Source organism: Diospyros lotus, chromosome 2, assembly GCF_014633365.1.
Source record: "Diospyros lotus cultivar Yz01 chromosome 2, ASM1463336v1, whole genome shotgun sequence".
Lineage (NCBI taxonomy): Eukaryota > Viridiplantae > Streptophyta > Magnoliopsida > Ericales > Ebenaceae > Diospyros > Diospyros lotus.
In genome coordinates this window covers 29,776,723-29,797,109 of record NC_068339.1, presented here as the reverse complement: position 1 = coordinate 29,797,109, position 20,387 = coordinate 29,776,723, and the positions used below count along the sequence as shown (strand labels likewise).

At 44.1% G+C, this 20,387-nt stretch overlaps 2 protein-coding genes across 4 annotated transcripts in view; both read left to right on the top strand.

The window, feature by feature from the left end:
• The first annotated feature begins 298 nt into the window (after positions 1-298).
• Positions 299-1,764, top strand: LOC127795327 (auxin-responsive protein IAA1-like). 2 transcript variants are annotated; one of them, XM_052326931.1, is made up of 5 exons: positions 299-489; positions 598-779; positions 899-938; positions 1,326-1,357; positions 1,522-1,764. In XM_052326931.1, the coding sequence occupies exons 2-5, from the start codon at positions 647-649 to the stop codon at positions 1,566-1,568; spliced, it is 252 nt and encodes an 83-aa protein (XP_052182891.1). In that variant the 5' UTR covers positions 299-489; positions 598-646; the 3' UTR covers positions 1,569-1,764. The 2 variants fall into 2 exon arrangements, with proteins under 2 accessions (XP_052182891.1, XP_052182890.1); XM_052326930.1 differs by having other exon boundaries at positions 1,296-1,357.
• Positions 1,765-18,167: 16,403 nt separating this feature from the next.
• Positions 18,168-20,387, top strand: part of LOC127795803 (protein PYRICULARIA ORYZAE RESISTANCE 21-like) — a 59,220-nt gene continuing 57,000 nt past the window's right edge. The window contains exons 1-3 of one of the 2 annotated variants that reach the window (XM_052327712.1): positions 18,168-18,333; positions 18,549-18,630; positions 18,817-19,170. In XM_052327712.1, coding sequence (XP_052183672.1) covers positions 18,322-18,333; positions 18,549-18,630; positions 18,817-19,170 — 448 coding nt within the window. In that variant the 5' untranslated portion in view covers positions 18,168-18,321. Of the gene's footprint in view, positions 18,334-18,548; positions 18,631-18,816; positions 19,571-20,387 lie in introns of those variants that run through there. The other variant, XM_052327711.1, reaches the window with a different exon arrangement.

The window sequence follows — 20,387 nt, the reverse complement described above, 5'->3', positions numbered from 1 at the left end:
TAATATTCTTAAAAAGTATATTTTTTACTACTAAAAAATTTAGAAAAAAAAAGAAAAAGATATTTTGTTTATTTTTCTTTTCCTTTAAAATATAAACAAAAGTTTAAAAAAAAAGTTTAAAAAATATCTAAAATTTTCAAAAGCAGAAAATATAATTTGATTATTTTTTCTTTCAAAATATAAACAAAAATTAAAAAATGAAATTTAAAAATAACTTTAAAATTTTAAAATTATTTATAAAACTTTAAAAATAAAAAATATATATTTTTATATTACCCCTTCTTCTCCCTCCCTCATCTCTCCTGCCTCATTCATTTCCCTCCATCTCCCTCTCTCTCCTTCTCCCCCGCCTCATTCACTCCCCATCGTCTCCGCCACCTGACTGTCACGTGCAGCATCTCCTTGTCCGGCTTCGGCTCCTACTCCGTCTCCTTCGGCGCAGCACCTTGCCTCCGTCTCCTTCACCGCAACATCGTGCCTCCAAACGAAGTGAGTTCATCATTTCAGATCTATATATTTTAGTTTCAAAAATCATATTTTTTATACAGAGTAAAACCTAATTTGTGATCTAATTGTTGGCGAAAATTCATGTGTCAGAGCTCAAGTGATAGGATGGCCGCCGGTGAGATCGTTCAGGAAAACCGCGATGAAAACGAGCAAGTACGTGAAGGTGGCCGTGGACGGAGCTCCGTATCTGAGAAAGCTTGACTTGGAGACATACAACAGCTACCAGCAGCTGATGAGTGCTGTAAACGATGTGTTTGGCGTCTTCAGCATCTGTATGTAGACAGTAGTTCACATCTTTCTGTGTTCATTATGATTTTTGATCTGTTTGTCCATTGTTTGTGGTTCTGTAGGGGTAATTAATTTGGTCTTTTTACTTTCTGCCTTTGTTCAGGTAACGAGAGGAAGCTTCTGGACTCCGTAAACGGATCAGAGTATGTAGCTACATACGAGGACAAGGACAGTGACTGGATGCTTGTAGGAGATGTACCATGGAAGGGAGTTTAAATAAAAAGTGCTATTATTTAAGTACTTAATGTTAACATTAATTATGCAGAGTAAAATCATTTGAATGAGCTTATGTATATTTTTTAGGTTGATTAAATTGCTTGAATCCTCAATTAGTTATTATATATATATATATATATATATTAATTTTTAATTAAAAAAACTTGAATGTGTATAAATTAAAAATACAAAATCATTTGAAAAGGAATTTTTATTTATGTAATTAAGTTTTGAATTGAATGAACTTATGTATTTATTTATTCTTTTTTTTTTGTGATTGACAGAATGTTTGTTGAATTGTGCAAATGTCTCAGGTTGATGAAGACCATGGAGGCAACTGGGTTAGGTAAACCTTATTATTAATGAACATTTATATATTATATATAAATTAAGAACCATCAAAAATCAAGATTAATATGCAAGAATAACATTTATGTGAATAATTTTAATATAATATTATTTTATGTATAATTAGTTATAAATTTAAAATATTGGTTATTGGATATACAGGCGCAAGGATGTCTCCAAATCCAAAATGCTCAAGCGGCAGTTACTGAAGAATGCTTAAATGCTTGGGAGAGTTGCATCATCAAAGGCTGTTGCTTTGTTCCCTTCATAGATGTCTTTTTTTTTTTTATGATAATGTGAATGGAAATTGTTAGATGTTTTTTTTTTTATGACAATGTAAATATAAAGTGCTAGTCAATTATTAATTGACTAGAGTTGTTTGCTTAATTGTCATTAAATTTTAAATTAGTGTTTTGAAGTTTCTTGATGATTAAAATGATGTTTATTTTGGATGCAATGTATTAAGTTAGTAGGGTTTAAAATATAAAAAAAATAAGCTAAAAATCATTTTTTGTGGCGGCCAACAAAAAGTGGTCACTAAAAATGTTCATTTTGTGGCAGCCAAAACTATCATTAAAATCTTATCATTTGTGACAACCAGTGAAGTCGTCACAAAAAATTCATTATTTGTGACAACGGTGGCTCTCACAAAAGAAAATTAACAGTGACAGTCACTAGTGGCCGTCACTGAAGAGTGATTACTTGTGACGGCCATGACCGTCACAAAAAATGACATTAGTGGCAAAGGATCGTGGTTCTCACTAAAAAAATTTTGTGACAGTCACACTCGGTCGCCACTAAAGGAGTATTTTTAGTGACGACCAACCAATAATTGTCACTAATACTATTTGTGACAGACTTTTTAGTGACAGCTTGTGGAGGTCAATTCGGCGGCCACTAAAACTTTTAGTGACGAGTTTTTATGCTTTTAGTGATGGTCATGGCTGCCACTAAAAGTCAAAATTCGTGTAGTGTCAGATGGAGTCGGGTCAACATTCTGCGCAGAAAAAGATGTCAAATGATGTGCATGTGGTGTCAGCATAAATGAGTATGGGTTACCTTGATCCGGGAAGTGGTTCAATACTAATGGGAATCCATACCCTTACCTTGAAACTATGTTGGTATATTGAACTATAGAACTCGATACCATAACAATGTTAAGGGCATTTCAAATATGGGTCGTGACAGTCAATGGTTAAATATAAGGGCATCAGCTAGCAACCTTTGGGAGAAGCCGGGGATACTAGTACTAATGATCACATCTTTGGTATTGTGCAGGATCATACGAGTTTAAAATGTATAAGATCATTTTGGAAGGCATGTGCTAAGTGTGTGTCCTCATAAAAACGTATGGGTTTTGTGGCTGGAAATTTGTGAGCAGTATTTATTGCCTATGGTCTTGAGTTGACAGTAAATGTGGTCGTTGAATCTGGGGCAACACTACTTGTATGGGAGAAAATTCCAGGTTTAGAAGGATCATGGGAGCTTGAGGTACTTGGTTCCTCGGAGAAACTTGAATATGAGGTAGCGGCAGTGGATGAAGTTTTGAAGGACTACACCTGTATGATCCAGTACCACTCTGGAAAAGTAAATATGGTGGCTGACGTACTAACCTAATTTTGATGGCCGGGAGTGGGGACTGGTAGAGGTTCTTTGCCAACTGACAGTGGATATGATTCATAAAAGAACGTTTATTTACGTCGCTGACTTGATGATTCGCTCTCTTTGTTTGGAACGAGTCTGGCAAGCTACATGGGAAAGAGAAAATAAAGTACGTAAATAATATCTACATTTTTTAGGGCCATAAGAAATTTTGGGGACGAAATTTTGTTTTTGGGGGGTTGAATGTAACACCCAGGATTTTTATAGGAGTGATTTATTTTAAAGAAGATAAGGTGAATTTAGGATTCAAGAAGGAACAGGTATATTTCGGGCAAAATATAAGATGTTTTTGGAGATTTCGGGCAAAAGCGTAATTTTTCAAAAATAATTGGAGATCATTTCGGAATCAAGAATGGTACCCAAAAGTGTAAGGAGCATTGTAAGAATTCTTGGAAATGGAGGAATGGCATTTTGAAGGCCAAAAGTGGGATTCTCAAAGTTACGAGGGGTAAAAGTGCAATTTGTGGAACTGGGGCTGAAACGGTAAAAGCTAAGAACTTAGCTATCAAGTAGCCAACAAAAAATCAGCAATGGGCCAATCCCAAATGGCCAAGTGTCCCTCCAAGTGGCGTAATCTAATTGGCCACAAATTCTATAAAAAAGCTTAAACACAACCAAAGCAATTCATGAAAATTTGAGGTAAGGTTGGTCTATGTGAGAGAATTGAGGGTGGAGAATCTGTTCTTGAGAAATAAGGAGTGATTCTACAAAAGAAACGAGGTAGATTGGTGAGGGAACGAAGGACTTACGAGCCTTATGGGAAAACTACGTGTCATCAAAATCTGGGCCCGACTTGTTGAAAAACAATGAGGTAAGTTCCATTTAATCTTATAATCCTATAGAGGGAAGAAAGAGTGAGGTGTAGGAACAAACGTTAAATTGAAGTTAAAATGAAGGAGAAAAGCCCAAAAAATCGAGTTGTAGTGTCACCTGCGTCGGAGAAGACACGGCGCGTGTAACACACATGCCGCCTGCTGCTGTGAGTGGGGGCCCGTGGGTCCCCTTCTAGAGGTGCGTGAGAGCACGTACGGACCTCTTTTGACATGAAATTTTTCCCAATTATCCCTCTAATTGTTCCCTATAAGTTTATGTAAAAATATTTAACTTTGGTTTTACGAAATCTCGTGTTTTATGTAGAATAGCCTAACCGACAACTGTGAACAGTGCCGGGTCAGGTAACTTTGGTGGGTGACTTCTACACTTTGGACTCTTGCATCTCTTAAATGTTGTATCTTCATTTGGGTGGTTTACATATCATTTACTACCGTTGGTTAGCATTTTTATACACTTGGATGTACATCATTACATTCATGGCTAGTGGTATGAGATGGGTTGCATCATGTACATGGTCTTAGACCACACCATCCCAAGTCAGGGATGGTTATGGCTTTGTAATAATATGATGGCCTGCGGGGGTGATTGCAACGCCTTGGCGTCACTACCATCGGGTTACTTCACGACATACTACATAATACATTTGCACGCACCACCAATACTGAGCCATTCACTTAGATTTCAATATCTAACTTGGGTGTTTCATACCCCTGAAACATTCCACGTTCCAGGTGCAACAATTGTTTCAGATACCCCGGGAGCAAGCAAAGGTAAAGAGGAAACGACTACTTAATACTTCTCTTATTTTGTATACTTTCCAACAAGTCAAGTTGTGTAATCAAACTACTAAATGACCATTTAAATCTACTACAAATTCCTATTTGGATGTTTTGTAAAATTAACTATTTATATGGAAATACTAAGAATTAAAGCTTGATAAGCTTTTAAGCTAATCTTGTGGTATATTTATGTTCCGATTCAAATTTAAAAGAAAAGAAATATACACAGGACCATTTGTATTAACTACCATTTTCTCTTTGACTTTGGAAGTTCACTTTTACGATAATATCATGTACGTATTACCTCATTTATTCAAGACCTTAAAGGAATATCCTTGGAATCACCACCTATGAAAGACTCATGGTTCATAATGTCATACGTGGGACACTTACATGGCAAACACCCAATAAATAAACATGCGATCTCAGAAAGTAAAACCCTTCTTTGTGGTGTCGTTCTGAATACATAAAACATGGAATCACAAGAAAGACTAAGGCACATGCTACACCATTTTCTTCTTGGAGGTTATAAGTTTATATCTCGTATTTATCTAAAATCTTCCTAACATCCTTCTTTAGACTTGAAATTTAAAGACATTTAAATACCAAAAGGAAATGGGAAAAACATTAACGAGTTAATTAACGCCTCCTATATTTAAATTTTGAAACTAATACGTTAAAATCGATCTTGGAATTTACGGGGCGTTACACTGGAAAATTAAATTTCCAGCATGGCCACGTGGTGCGCAGGGCCAGGCGTGGGCGTGCAGGCCTGCGCTCATGAGCGGTCAGGGCATTTGGCCTTGCCGCCAAGCACTAGTGCGATAAATAACGGCGGTTTTAAAACCGCTGCTAAAATTCAAAATTTTTGAATTTTTTGCGACGATTTTGAAACAGCTACTAAAATTCAAAAATTTAATTTTTTTTGTAAATTCAATATTTTGCATTTTTTTTTTTTGCGAAGGTTTCGAAACCCCCACTAAATATTTTAAAAATCGTCACAAAAAATAGCATTTAGCTACGGTTACTCTAGCCGTTGCTAAAAATCGCTGCTAAATGCTTCGTGATGCTTGATATAGTGGCGGTTCAAAACCACCGCTAAATTTCTTTAACAGCCGCAAAATGCAAAAAAATTGCCGTAAAATGCAAAAAAAAAAAAAAAAAAAAAACAGCTAAATGCTGATTTTTTTGTAGTGAGGAAAGACTCGCCTTGAACAAACACAACTCATGAATAAATCGTTAAGATGTTTGGGGGTCAATAGCATTGATAGATGAAAGATTTGTCCTAACCACACACAGAAGATGAAGACCCCATTAAGATGTTTGGGGATCACTTGCGATGATGGACGGAGGAATCGCCCCGACAACACGTGGATGTTAAAGATCGTTAAGATGTTCCAGGGTCACTTGCGTTGACAGACGAAGGACTTTCCTCAAACACACGTAGAATGACAAATACTTGTTAAGATGTTTTGGAGTCACTTGTGTTGATGAACTAAGGACTCGCCCTAAACACATGTAGGTGTCAAAAGGTCGAAGTTCAAAAGCATGAGAATGGTTTAGAAACCAAAAATGCAAGTGCGCAAGAATGATCTAAGATCAACAACATAAATCATCTAATGAGAGAGAAATAAGGGTAAGATCAACAACATAAATCATCTAATGAGAGAAATAAGGGTAGGTCATGACATAGTCTACTTTTCCATCTAATAAACTTGAATAAAAAAGTAAGGAGCAATTGTTGTATCACAAGTAAAACTCTATTAAAAGACCAAAAAGCCCAAAAGCCCAAAATAACTCTTTGGGCTAAAAGGTGTAAACTTCCTTGTAAACTGGGGAGAAGAGGTCAAATTAGATAATTTCGATATTCGAAAATTCCTTCGAACATTCTATTAAAAGGATAGACAATGATCCATAAAGAATTCTAATTCTAAAAGAATTTCAGAATATTGGGATAAATATCATTTATAAGAATCTTAATCTAACAGGTTCCAAAATGTCAAGATAGACGTTATCTATAAGAAATCTTAATCCTAATGGGATTTCAAAATGTCAAGACGGACGTTATCTCTGTAATAATTCTAATTCTGAACTATTTAAAATTATTCCATACTCCTCTATAAGCAAAAACTCATTCTAGAAAATATATCTAATATTGGTTTTAATATGGCATTCATCATTTTTAGTGTATGACTTAAGTATCGAAGTGTTTGCACGGGAATCTTCTCATACTCTCTAACTATTTTTTTTCTTGTAGACTTACATAGTTTGACGACGACTTTTTCAATCAAATAAATTTATTATTATATTTTAACCGAAACATACATATATATATATATATATATACACATGCTACCTACTATATGATAGATTGGTAGGAACATGTCGTGGTTGAACTGCCAACTCAGTCAAATGATCCAGCACAGCCTGTACAGCTGAAACCTGGGCTTGTAAATCATAGCTTTTCATCTCTGGATAGGTGAATATATATATATATTTTTTTGGTTTGGTATTGAAGATCAATTTTGTGGGCGACTTAAGTGAGTTAAATAAGGTGCTCGGTCTCCGCTATGAGGTGGGTAGATATGATGAAGCTTCAGTGTGTGGTTCCTCTGCTGCCACTTGCTTCATACAAGGATGAACAAGTACTTTGGTGCTTTGGGGGTTGCAATCAGTGATAAATGCTGATATATATACACATACATGTCGATATATATTTAGCACGCATGGACGCGTATTACATCAAAATGATGAACTGGCCACATGGGGGTAGTTGGTGTTTATTACTAATTTGGTGGAATTCTCCAGCAAATACCACTCATAATAACCAAACAAGAATAAAAAAAAAAAACAAAAAAGTCAATCTTATACTCGCGTATTATATTGAAAATGGTATATAAGCAAATTGCTGACTTTGCAGAGAAAAACAAGTGTATATAAAGCAAATTGCCATATGTATGTCATCCAGTGATTTGAATCTTTCCGGTGAAATAAATTTTGTGCACTGGTCGAAAGAGGCGTCCATTAATTGCCTGCCTTCTGGTTTGATTGGGTGAAACAGTGGTTGCCATATATTTATCTAATTAAGCTTTAATTGGCAGGAAAGTAGTCAGTTAGGTTTGTGGTAAGTGATTTGGTGATCTACTGTACGAAATAAAGTGCTAATTAATTTTTCTTTCTGAAGAAGATTCATGAATTTGTAACATATATATATATATATATATATATGATTCCACTGCATGAGGGTTTACAGCCACAGCCATGTGCGGGTGGATGAACCCATTAACCTACACACCAGAATATGCAACTCCATCACAATTAATTAATACTAGAGTTTAATTGAGAAAAAAAAAATAGAAGAAAAAGAGGGTTGCAAGGTGAGATGAAACCGTCAGAGCCAGCACATGAAAAATACAGGAGTGATGAGGGAATATTTTACTAAGGGCAAAAATACTATACTACCCTTGGAGATCTCCAATGTGGTGCCGCCACGTGCCGGCCCCAAAAAGTGCCACGTATCACCTATATCTTCATCATTTATCTCATATTTAATTTTGAACAAGGCTGACCCAGTTAATCGAGATTCTCTCCAACGTCCGGTTCAAGACTTATCTTATCCCTTCAATGTGTGCTTTACCCCATCTTTAAATAGATATCGACTTCTACAGGTACGGATCATCTGACTACTGGTTCAATTTTCTATTTTGGGCATATTTCTTCTACTGACTTGAGCGTCGGAGTTCTCCCGGGGGATTACAGCCCCGCCCCTGCAGGTACTTGGTTCAAGGCAGACCTCGGTGATCGGTCCAGTATCATCATTTGGCGCCCACCGTGGGGCCCGGTTACTTTATCTGCCCTTATTCGTCGAGTACCTCGGCCGAGCTCAAGTTTCCTCCCGTTATGGCGACAAGAAGAAATCCATCACGAGCTGCTGGGACCCACCCCGTCCCAGATCAGAGTCAAAACCACCCACCTGAGAGCGGCCCCGTAGGGGGTCACCCCCCAAATCCCTCGCCACCTCAGGATCGTGTCGCCCAGCTAGAGGGACAGGTCCAACATCTGACGGAATTGCTCAACACCTTTTTGGCCCAACAGCAGCCCCCGGAGATGAGACCGGTGGAACACTCTAATCATGATAGTCGACATCAGGGGGATCGTCACTCTAGTCATAGAGAATTCCGAGGAGGCGAATCCCCCCGCGCTGGGAAGGAGTCCCATCGGGACGAGAGACGGAGCGGACCCTCTAGGCGAAGCGAGTACGGGAAGCTAGGCTCGGAGGAGGAGGAGGAGTCCTCTGGTCCCGATTATGCCCGGGCTGGAGGGGCTCAGCGAGAAAGACGTTTGCGGCATTTGGAGAGGGAGGTTGCAGAGTTGAGACGGAGGGAAGAAGAGCCACACGACATTGTTTCTAATCAGCCATTAAGTCGGGAGATCATGGCAATTACCCCATCCGAGCGCCTTCGAATCCCAGCTATTAAGCCATATGGAGGCACAACTGACCCCGCTGATCACTTAAATCTCTTCGCCTCTCACATGATGGTCCAGGCGGCACCTGATGCTATGTGGTGCAGAGTCTTCCCAGCCACTTTGGAAGGACATGCACGGTCCTGGTATTCAAGTCTGGCACATCGGTCGATCGCTAACTTCGGACAGCTTCGGAATAGGTTCTTGGCTCACTTCGCTCCCCTAAGGAGGCACCGGAGGTCTACCATGACCCTCGTGAATCTCAAGCAGAACCAAGGAGAATCGTTAACAGATTTTGTGGCCAGGTTTAATATGGAGGCATTGAGCATTGAGAATCTTGATCAGAGTATCGCTATGGTGGCCTTTCAGAATGCCTTGAGGGTTGGCCCTTTTACCCAGTCACTAGCTAAGAGGCCTCCCCAAACATTCACAGAGATCCTGAGCCGAGCCACCAAGTACATTAATGCCGAGGAGGTGATGCGGGTCAAGAAGAGTGAATACTCAGATAAGAAAGAGAAGAGAAGTCAGAACCGAGAGCAAAGGCCTGAAGATAAATCGGGCCGACGGGGGGAGAGGTCGGGCTCTCGATGGAGTCCAGTCAGGTTCACCCTACTTAATACTCCTCGGGCTGAGATCCTGGCCACAATCGAGAATAAGGATTACTTGAAAAAACCGAGACCCATGAAAGCCCCGGGTAACAAGCGGAGTAAAGACAAGTATTGTCGATTCCATCGAGATCATGGACATGACACGGAGGAGTGCCATCAACTCAAAGAAGAGATCCAGGAGCTCATCAATCGAGGTTTCCTGAGGAGGTTTGTAGCTAAGGATACAGAACCACAAAGGGGTGAACGAAGGGGATCGGGGAGCCCCCATCGCAGGCGCGGTAGATCTCAGGAACGACGCAGAACCAGAACCCCGCCCCGGAGACAGAATCACCAGGGGGATGGGAGTCCTCCGCAACAGTTGATTTTTCATACTCTAGCGGCTGGGGTGGTGCCAGGCAAAGAGTTGGGGGAGAGTTCTGATCTGCATCGACGTCCGGGAGTCAAAAGGGCTCGACCAGGGGACGTTATCTCCTTTACCGATGATGACTTGCCCGGATATCCAGTTTCTAATGATCCGCTAGTCATCACAGCAAAATTGGGAAAATGGGAGCTTCGGCGGATTCTCGTGGACCCGGGGAGCTCTTCTGAAGTTTTATATCGGCGAGCCTTTTTAGGTATGGGATACAAAATGGAACAGTTGAAGCCCGCTCGTGTCCCCTTGATTGGATTCGACGGGGAAGTGGTATATGCGGATGGTGTCTTCCAGCTCTTGTTGACCCTTGGAAAGGGTTCTCGGTTTGCCCAGGTCATGTTAGACATTTTGGTAGCGGATGTCCCCTCGGCCTACAATATGATCCTCGGAAGATCGGGGCTAAATGCTCTGCGGGCTGTGCCGAGTACTTATCACATGGTGCTGAAGTTCCCCACTGCGGCGGGGGTTGGAGAAGTCAGAGGAGACCTAAGGTCTGCCCGGGAATGTTACATGGCATCCATCAGCACAGCTAAGGGTGTTGTGCATGAGCAGTTAGAGCCGCAAGAGGATTCAAGACGGAGACGAAGCCCTACTGTGGGGGGGGTCGGGATTTCCCCTCCCGCCACTGTCAGTTTTTTACTAGAAGGTCCAGAAGACCCAAAGACTGCTGAGCCAGTAGACGAGCTTGTAGAGGTACCATTGGACCTGGACAGAGTCGATAGATGCGTAAGGGTGAGCGCCCAATTGAAAGACCCTATTCGGACTCGGATTGTATCCCTTCTTCGCCAATATGCAGATATTTTCGCATGGTCAGTCCACGACATTCCAGGCATAGACCCGGCAGTAATGACGCATCGTTTGGGAGTGAAGCGGGGGTACCGACCTGTCATACAGAAGAAAAGAAATTTCGCCCCAGATAGGGCAAGGGCCATAGAGGCTGAGGTGGAAAAACTAATGGCGGCACGATATATTCGGGAGGTCGATTATCCCGAATGGCTCGCCAATGTGGTTTTGGTTCCTAAGGGGGAAGGGAAGTGGAGGTTGTGTATTGATTTCACTGACCTGAACAAGGCTTGCCCAAAAGATAGTTACCCACTTCCCCGGATCGATGCCCTAATTGATGGCACGGCCGGATGCCACCTCATGAGTTTCCTAGATGCTTTTCAGGGATACCATCAGATCCCGTTGCATAAAGAAGATCAGGAGAAGACAGCATTCGTCACTGATCGGGGTACTTATTGCTATACTGTTATGCCTTTTGGCTTAAAAAATGCAGGGGCTACATACCAACGGCTCGTGAATAGGCTCTTTCAGGACCAATTGGGTCGCAACATGGAAGCCTATGTGGATGATATGCTAGTGAAGAGCCTGCTGGCAGAGGAGCATCCGACAGATTTAGAAGAGTGCTTCAAAACCTTGCGCAGGTTCCAATTGAAACTTAATCCTTCTAAATGCGCTTTTGGTGTCTCTGCAGGAAAGTTCCTTGGGTATATCGTGCATCATCGTGGGATAGAGGTGAATCCTGAGAAGATTAAGGCGATACTAGACATGCCGACCCCGAGAAGTATTAAGGAGGTCCAGCAACTCACTGGAAGGATAGCGGCTCTGGGCAGATTTCTCTCCCGATCGGCAGAAAAGGGCCTCCCTTTTTTCAAAGCCCTATCCAGGACTAAAGATTTTGTCTGGGACGTTGGGTGCCAGGAGGCTTTTAACGAGCTCAAGGAATGTCTAGCCTCACCGCCAGTCCTTACTAAGCCAAAGATGGGTGAGCCGCTATACCTCTACTTGGCCGTGGCAGAAGAGGCAGTGAGCTCGGTACTGGTGCGTGAAGAAAATAAGAGGCAGAGGCCAGTATACTACGCGAGCAAACGATTGTCTGTGGCAGAGGCTCGGTATTCCCCCATGGAGAAATTAGCATTTGCCCTGGTCGTCTCAGCGAGAAAGTTACGACCCTACTTCCAGGCGCATTCTATCATCGTGCTTACTGACCAGCCTCTAAGGCAGATTTTGGGGAAGCCAGAGCTCTCAGGGAGAATGTTGAAGTGGTCAATGGAGTTAACAGCATTCGACATAGAGTATCGACCTCGGTCAGCTATTAAGGCCCAGGCCTTAGCTGATTTTATCGCCGAAGGATTTGGGCTTGGCGGACCTCCAGAAGACAGCCTAGGACCATGGATGTTGGCAGTGGATGGCAGCTCAAACTCTGCAGGCGGAGGAGCTGGGCTAATGATAAAGAGCCCTGAGGGTCAGTCCTGGTTATACGCTCTGCATTTTGAGTTTCGGGCGTCTAACAATGAGGCAGAGTACGAGGCCCTCATAGCCGGGTTGAGGCTCGCCGCGCAGCTTGGGGCGAAGCATCTCAACATACAATCTGATTCTAACCTTGTTGTTCAGCAGGTGAAGGGAGAATACGAGGCTAGAGAGGACCACATGTCCAAATATTTGGTTTTCGTTCAGGAACTGATGAGTCATTTTCAATCTGTAAAGATTGAGCATGTGCCTCGATCCCAGAATATGGAAGCAGACACCTTGTCCCGGATCGCATCGGCCTCTTTTCCAACCAATTCTAGACAGATTCTTATCGAGACATTACCTCATAGAAGCATTGATGAGATGATGGAGCAGCTATGTCTCGATCTAGAGCCAAGTTGGATGGACCCTTTTGTTAGTTATCTGAAGGATGGAGAGCTACCAGAGAATGACTTAGAGGCCCGGGAGCTAAAAAGGAGGGCCCAGAAATTTATACTAATCAACGAAGAGTTGTACAAGAGATCCTTCACTCAACCACTCTTGAAATGCGTAAAACCACGTGAGGCTGACTATGTTTTAAGAGAGATCCATGAGGGAATATGTGGGAGTCACATAGGAGCCCGAACTCTTTATCAGAAAGCCCTTCGACAAGGGTACTACTGGCCGACTATGGTGTCTGACGCAGAGCAGCTGGTCAAGAAATGTGAAAGATGCCAACGGGTCTCCAACCTAATTCATGTTCCCAGCGCCATGCTCACCCACCTGGTTCAGCCGTGCCCCTTCGCCCAATGGGGAATTGATATTCTGGGTCCGTTCCCGCCTGCCGCAGGTCAAGTAAAATTCTTGATCGCGGCGATAGATTACTTCTCCAAATGGATAGAGGCCGAGCCCCTGGCCTCCATCACGGCGCGAAAAGTGAAGCAATTTTTATGGAAGAACGTGGTTTGTCGGTTCGGGATCCCGCGGGTGATTGTTTCAGATAATGGGACCCAATTCACGGATCGGATGATCAAGGAATGGTGTCAAGAATTGGGGATCAAGCAACACTTCACCTCAGTAGCTCATCCACAGGCTAACGGACAGATCGAGCTTGCTAATAGGACTATGCTCCACGGATTAAAAGCTCGAGTTGACAAGGCAGATGGAAGTTGGGTGGACGAGTTACCGAGCATCCTTTGGTCTTACCGGACCACGAGGAGGGGGTCCACCGGAGAGACCCCATTCAACTTATGTTACGGTTCAGAGGCCGTTATCCCGGTAGAGATAGGGATTCCAACTTTTAGGGTGGAGCATTTTGATCCAGAATCCAATGAACAAGCCTTGAGGAATAATTTAGATACAGTAGAGGAGCTTCGGGACGAAGCAAGGGTCCGCCAAGCAGTTTATAATCAGCGAATTGAGAGGTACTACAATCGAAGGGTGAAAGCTCGGAGTTTTCTACCTGGCGATCTGGTCCTTCGACGAGCAAGTGTGAGCAACCCCCGAGACTCCAACAAGTTGTCGCCGACCTGGGAAGGCCCCTACCGGGTTACCGAGACCCTCAGCCCTGGGGCATACCGGCTTGGAACTATGGACGGCACTCCGATAAAGAATGCGTGGAATATTCAGAACTTGAGAAAATTTTATCAATAATGGGTTACCCCCAAGGATCTTGAAGCTATGTATGTTTCTCAATAAAACCTCATTATTGTTCTTTTTATATGTGCAGACTGTCCTACGGAATATAAAAAACAATAAGGAGATGAGGCAAGAGGCAAAAAGGAAGAGTCAAGGGTCAAATGTGGCCTCGGGGGACCACCCCCAATAAAAAGGAAGAGTCAAGGGTCAAATGTGGCCCCGGGGGACCACCCCCAATAAAAAGGAAGAGTCAAGGGTCAAATGTGGCCCCGGGGGACCACCCCCAATAAAAAGGAAGAGTCAAGGGTCAAATGTGGCCTCGGGGGACCACCCCTAATAAAAAGGAAGAGTCAAGGGTCAAATATGGCCTTAGGGGATCACCCCTAATAAAAAGGAAAACTCACAGGTCAAATGTGGCCTCGGGGGGACCACCCCTAATAAAAAGGAAGAGTTCAAGGGTCAGATATGGCCCCAAGGGGGCCACCCCTAAAATAAAAGCAAAATGGAGGAGCAAGAAATCAGGTAACAGAGATCACTTGGCTCAAACTATTACAAAAAAGGCATAACTTCGAAGCATTTTTATTCAATGAAGGATCAGAAGTCCAATATAACCCAAACTTGGGGAAAGAAGATACATGCAACGAACAACTAGGTTTCTTCTTCTTCGGACTCCTCGGATTCGTTTGCTGGGGCTTGGGAGGATGATGCTCGGCTGAGCTCGGCGATCACATCCTCCATGGACCTGATGGGAGCAAAACTGAGGTCGGGATAAGCTCTTTGCACCTCCTCCTTGCAGCGAGTGAAACCTCTCTTCCATACCCCTTGCAGCTCATGCCTAATAAATCCTCTCACCTCAGGGAGTTGGGTGGGGTTGGCATACTTCTCTTCAAGCTCCCGGTTACGCTCCCGAGTCCGTCCTAACTCTTCCTCCAGGGCCTGGTGGCTAATCTCGAGCCCCTGAAAGCGTCCCTCAAGCTCCTCGTTTCGTTGATGTTGAGCCCTCAGATCCTCGTCCCGCTGCTCGATGGTTCTATGGCACTCGGCAAGAGCATTATCCATCTCCAACATCCTTTGTGAATTTCTCGCCATTCGCCTTTGGAGCTCGTTATGAGCGACAATACTCTGTTCGAATAGCACAGAGTTAGAATATAGGGGACGAGAGTTCTCTATATTAAAAAGTCCGAAGGGCTAACCTGAACCAAGCCCTGGCCGTAGCAAGACTCCAAGGTCTCCGAAGTCAGGTCGGCGGCCCCCTCCATGTCTGCCCGAGTGGGAAGGCCCTGAATAAGCTGAGTCGCCACCCAAGCCTCGCTGCTGTGGTCTGTTTCATGGACATTCCAGTTGGGTCGGTGAAGAGCCCTGGCGGGAATAGGCGCCTCTTCTTCAAGCAGGTCAGAGAGGGGCTCGGTGCCCTGAGAGCCTCCTGTCTCGGTGTGGGGCAGAGAAGAGCGGGACCCGGACGCTTTTGATTTCTTATGCCTAGGTGGGAGCCTGGAGTCTCGAGTATGCCTCTTGGCATTCTTCCGGGCCCGTTTGGCCTCTTCAGCAGCCTGTTTGTCGGTCCCCCACAGCTCCGCATCATCGATCATCTTGGCTGCAAAGCAAAATAAGATCAAATGTCAGAATAAGGAAGTAAGCAGAAATTAGAAGCAAGAAGCGGAGCGAGAGAACGAAAAAAATCAACCTAAGGGAGTGTCGGCTGCTGGGCAGGGGTATCGACATAGACCCCCAAGAAACAGGGTTTGTTCGTTAATCAACCTGGCGGTACTGACGTGCTCCAAACCCATCAAAAGCTCGGCGTCCCTCCTCTCTAAAGGGGTCATTTCACGAGGGAAATTCTTACGGGAAGGCCGACGCCAGGCAGTGGGCACACCCATAGTAGCGGAGCCGGATCCCATAAAAAAATATCGATTTTTCCAACCTTTTAAGGAGGACGGGGTGTCTACGAGAAACTTACAGCCAGGGTATGCCATGAAAGAATAGCGAAACTCGGACTTATCAACACATACGAGGCGAAATAATTTTAAAAAGAGTTTAGCTTTGGGGACAATACCTCTCCCCCGACAACATATGACGAAAGATACTAAGTTCCTCCACCCGTTGGGCACTAGTTGAGAAGGGGATAACCCTACGAGTCGAAAGATCTCGGCAAGGGTGCTTTCGAAAGGGAACCGACACCCTGCTTCAAGAGAGGTTTCATAGATGGTTAAAGCCCCCGGAGGGGATTGATGGGCTCTAAAGTTGGAGGGTGTAGAATACCAATAGCCCGTAGCGGGGAGATGATATTTCCGGGCGAGTTCGGAGACCTCATCCTCGGACAAGGAAGAATAGGCAGGGGTTAGGTCATCAGGGAGACCGTTATGGTGGAGCTCTAACTCTGTGTCGGTATCATTATCAAAAGATAGGGCATGAGGACGAGGACGAGAGGTCCCAGCGTCTCCTATTTGCCTACCAGACTGAGAAGAGGAGCTAGAGGAGCTGGAAGGGTCCGAGCTATTCCCATCTGAGTTGCTAGAGGAGACCATGGAGATTGACTTACCAAAGCAACGTGACATGGGGAAGAGAGACAAGAAAAAGCCACAAAAAATAAGAGAAGGGAGGCAAAGGAATACCGGGTGATGAGAAGATTTCCAAGGATGGAAGAAAAACGCACGAGAGAACCCTTAAGAGGGAGCCGGTCCGTCCCTTGATGAACTTGAAGGCACCACTTAGAATCTCTCGAGCCCCGTGAGAATCCTGCGCAAAAGGAAAAAAAAAGGGGGATAAGGGGAAAAGAGGTCTCAAAGTCGAGACCAAGGGCCTCTTAAAAAAAAAAAAAAAAAAAAAAAAAAAAAAGGACAAAGAGTCCCGCGCGCGCGGGCAAGCCCTCGCGCGGCCGAGGCGCGAGGGCTCGGCCAGCGCGGCCTCGGCCCGCGCGCGCCCGCGCGGCCGAGGCGCGAGGCCCCGGCCAGCGCGGCCTCGGCCCGCGCGCGCAGGCAAGCCGCGCGCCCGCGCGGCCGAGGCGGGAGGGCTCGGCCAGCGCGGCCTCGGCCCGCGCGCGCCCGCGCGGCCGAGGCGCGAGGCCCCGGCCAGCGCGGCCTCGGCCCGCGCGCGCAGGCGAGCCGCGCGCCCGCGCGGTCGAGGCGGGAGGGCTCGGCCAGCGCGGCCTCGGCCCGCGCGCGCAGGCAAGCCGCGCGGCCGGGGCCCGCGCGGCCTCAGCCCGCGCCTCCCAGACCAAACGTGGCCGAGACCTCTGGTCTCGGCCACGCAAATGAAGAAGTTCTTTTAAAAAAAAAAAAAAAAAAAAAAAAACTGAAATGAAAAAAAAAAAAAAAAAAAAAAAAAAAAAAAAAGGAGGAGGAAAGATCTCTTACCTTATGTTTCCACTCCAATAGTGTTTGTGAAGAGGGGACCATCCCCACCCCCCCTTTTTATAGAATTCTTGGAGGGCCATGGGGAGTGGGGATGAGATGTTTAGTTGGGAAGCGAGCCAACAAAGCCAATAATAGAGCTCTTTAATCTTATTCATTTATCTTTTTGGTAAAATCTCTTTTTTTTTTCAGGAAAAATTGAGAAGACTACTCCTTCAGCTGCCCGAGCTCCTCTCCCTCGCAGCTCAAGGAGTTGGGGGGGCAAGTGATGAGGGAATATTTTACTAAGGGCAAAAATACTATACTACCCTTGGAGATCTCCAATGTGGTGCCGCCACGTGCCGGCCCCAAAAAGTGCCACGTATCACCTATATCTTCATCATTTATCTCATATTTAATTTTGAACAAGGCTGACCCAGTTAATCGAGATTCTCTCCAACGTCCGGTTCAAGACTTATCTTATCCCTTCAATGTGTGCTTTACCCCATCTTTAAATAGATATCGACTTCTACAGGTACGGATCATCTGACTACTGGTTCAATTTTCTATTTTGGGCATATTTCTTCTACTGACTTGAGCGTCGGAGTTCTCCCGGGGGATTACAGCCCCGCCCCTGCAGGTACTTGGTTCAAGGCAGACCTCGGTGATCGGTCCAGTATCATCAAGGAGAGTGAAGAGTCGGCAATGGAGAGAGTCCCCTCCCCAGCCCCACCTCTCTTAGAAAAATCAATTCAGAGACAACTTTGCTGATGGCATGAATTTCAACGTCCACCTAAGCATACTCTGACGTAATATATATATTTCTTAATCTCCATGCCCTATCCTTTCTTATAGATTAAAAAATAAAACTAACACACCCAACCACTCACGCACATAAATAGACCCTTATCGCTCTCTCATTCGTTCTTTCTTTCTCAGAGTTTAATAAACAGTAGCACCAATTCCTTCGTCTCTCAATTCAGATCTGATCGAAGCGCTCCAACTATATGGCTGACAAGGTATGTACTGTGTCAATAACCATGCATGCTTAAATATTCCCTTCTCTCAATTCTGGGTTTGGCTCAATTATTTTCCTCCTCCTCCTCCACATCTACTCCATAATTCAATCTTTCACCAAGATTTATCTTCTTCCGATCCAACAGTACTGTTCCTCGATTCTTCTTCCTTTTCCCTTCAAAAATTATAACTTTATTCTGGGCTATTCATGTGACAGGTTACAATAATGGTGGTGAAGGTAGACCTTGAGTGCCCTAGTTGTCACAAGAAGATCAAGAAAATACTGGCCAAATTTCGTGGTGAGTCCCTAATTAGCCTCCTCCTTCCCATTGACATGAAATTTAATTGATACTGTGCAGGCATGCATGTATATATATATATATATATATTCGTGTACAGTATTTGAATTGTTTCATACGAAATTTCAAGATAAATTGAACTGAGTTCTTGTGTGTGGGTTGGGGTGGAACTGTTTGGGACAACAGAAATACGAGACCAAGTCTACGATGTCAAGAAAGGAACGGTGACGATCACTGTTGTCTGCTGCAACCCAGAGAAAATTCGTGACAAATTGTGCTGCAAGGGTGGAAAAACCATCAAGGGCATTGAGATCAAGGTGCCTCCAAAGCCCAAAGAAGAAAAGCCCAAAGACGATAAACCCAAAGAAGACAAGCCCAAAGGCGATAAGCCCAAAGAAGAAAAGCCCAAAGAAGATAAGCCCAAAGCCGATAAGCCCAAAGAAGATAAGCCTGCTGCTCAAAAGGAAGCTCCTCTTCCGGTGCTGGTTCCGGTGCCCGGATACCCCCCATGTTATCCAATGGGAGTATGTTGCGGGCCATGTTATGAAGGCTATGGCAGGGGGCCGTGTAACTGTGGACATGGCCTGCCAGTGCCATGCTATGACAATTACGGTTATCCAAGGGGCTGGTACTATAGTCGCTGCGATTATATTAGCGAAGAAAGCCCGTACGCGTGCACAATCATGTAATATAAATAAGAGTGTGTCTTGTTCGAGCGAGAGTCTATTTGATGCTCTTAACCATCATCAGTTCTGGGCGTAGTAATGGACGTTTTATCATATGAATATAGGAGAAAAAGGTCAATAATAATGGAGGTTGGTATATGGGTTAGTCGTAGCTGTCCAATACTTTTTCTGGAGTCCTTGGGGTTACGCATGGTTATGTTATTATGATTTTTATTAATTAATTAATTAATATGAATACTCTGATTAGCTAGCTAGGTTGCATGTGCGTGCTAGTCGTTTTCTTTTAATAGTTTTATACAATTAGTTGTGCAGTAAGTCAATGTCATAGCTAGTGGGAATATTTCCGAACTTTTTTCATTTTGGAATATAAGGGCCGGTCGTTGCACCAATGTACTACCATTGTCATCCTCGCAGAACGGAAATATAATAGGGTAAATAGATAGAATACCTGTTACTTCAGTAGAGATTATAAAATAGAGTTATGCTATCCGGCCAGAAGTAGTGCTCGAAGAAGTGCCACCCCCAGAATATTGAGAAATCTCATGATATTTCGAGGCCAAAATATTGGGGAATTTCACGATATGATTTGTGGCCCAAAATCAACTATTTCAAAATTTTCGACCCCTTCTCTCTCTCCCTCTTTCTTTCTAAGAACAACCCTTCCAACTCCTTTCCCCTCTCCTTGCAAGGCCGTCGGTCTCCCTCTCTCTCTCGCCCTCCCTCCCCTCTTCTTACTGGTTGTCGGTGTTTCTCTCCTTGTCAACCGTCGGTCTTTCTCTCCCTGCTAGCCGTTGGTCCCTCTCTGCCCGCCAGCCGTCGCTTCTCTCACTCTTGCCAGCACTGAAACGACCATCTCCCTCCTTTTCCATTGCAACAGCTTCTTCGCCTCGTCCATTACAACATCTTTCATTGTATCACAAGCACTCTGATCTTCGATCTAACCGTTTGATCTCCGATCCGAGCATATTTTCACGGTATAAGTGGCACAAATCTACACAAAGGTAAGTCTTTTAGTTTTATCAGTAATAATTTTCGGCATACATCCATGATATATATGTATATACGCATAAT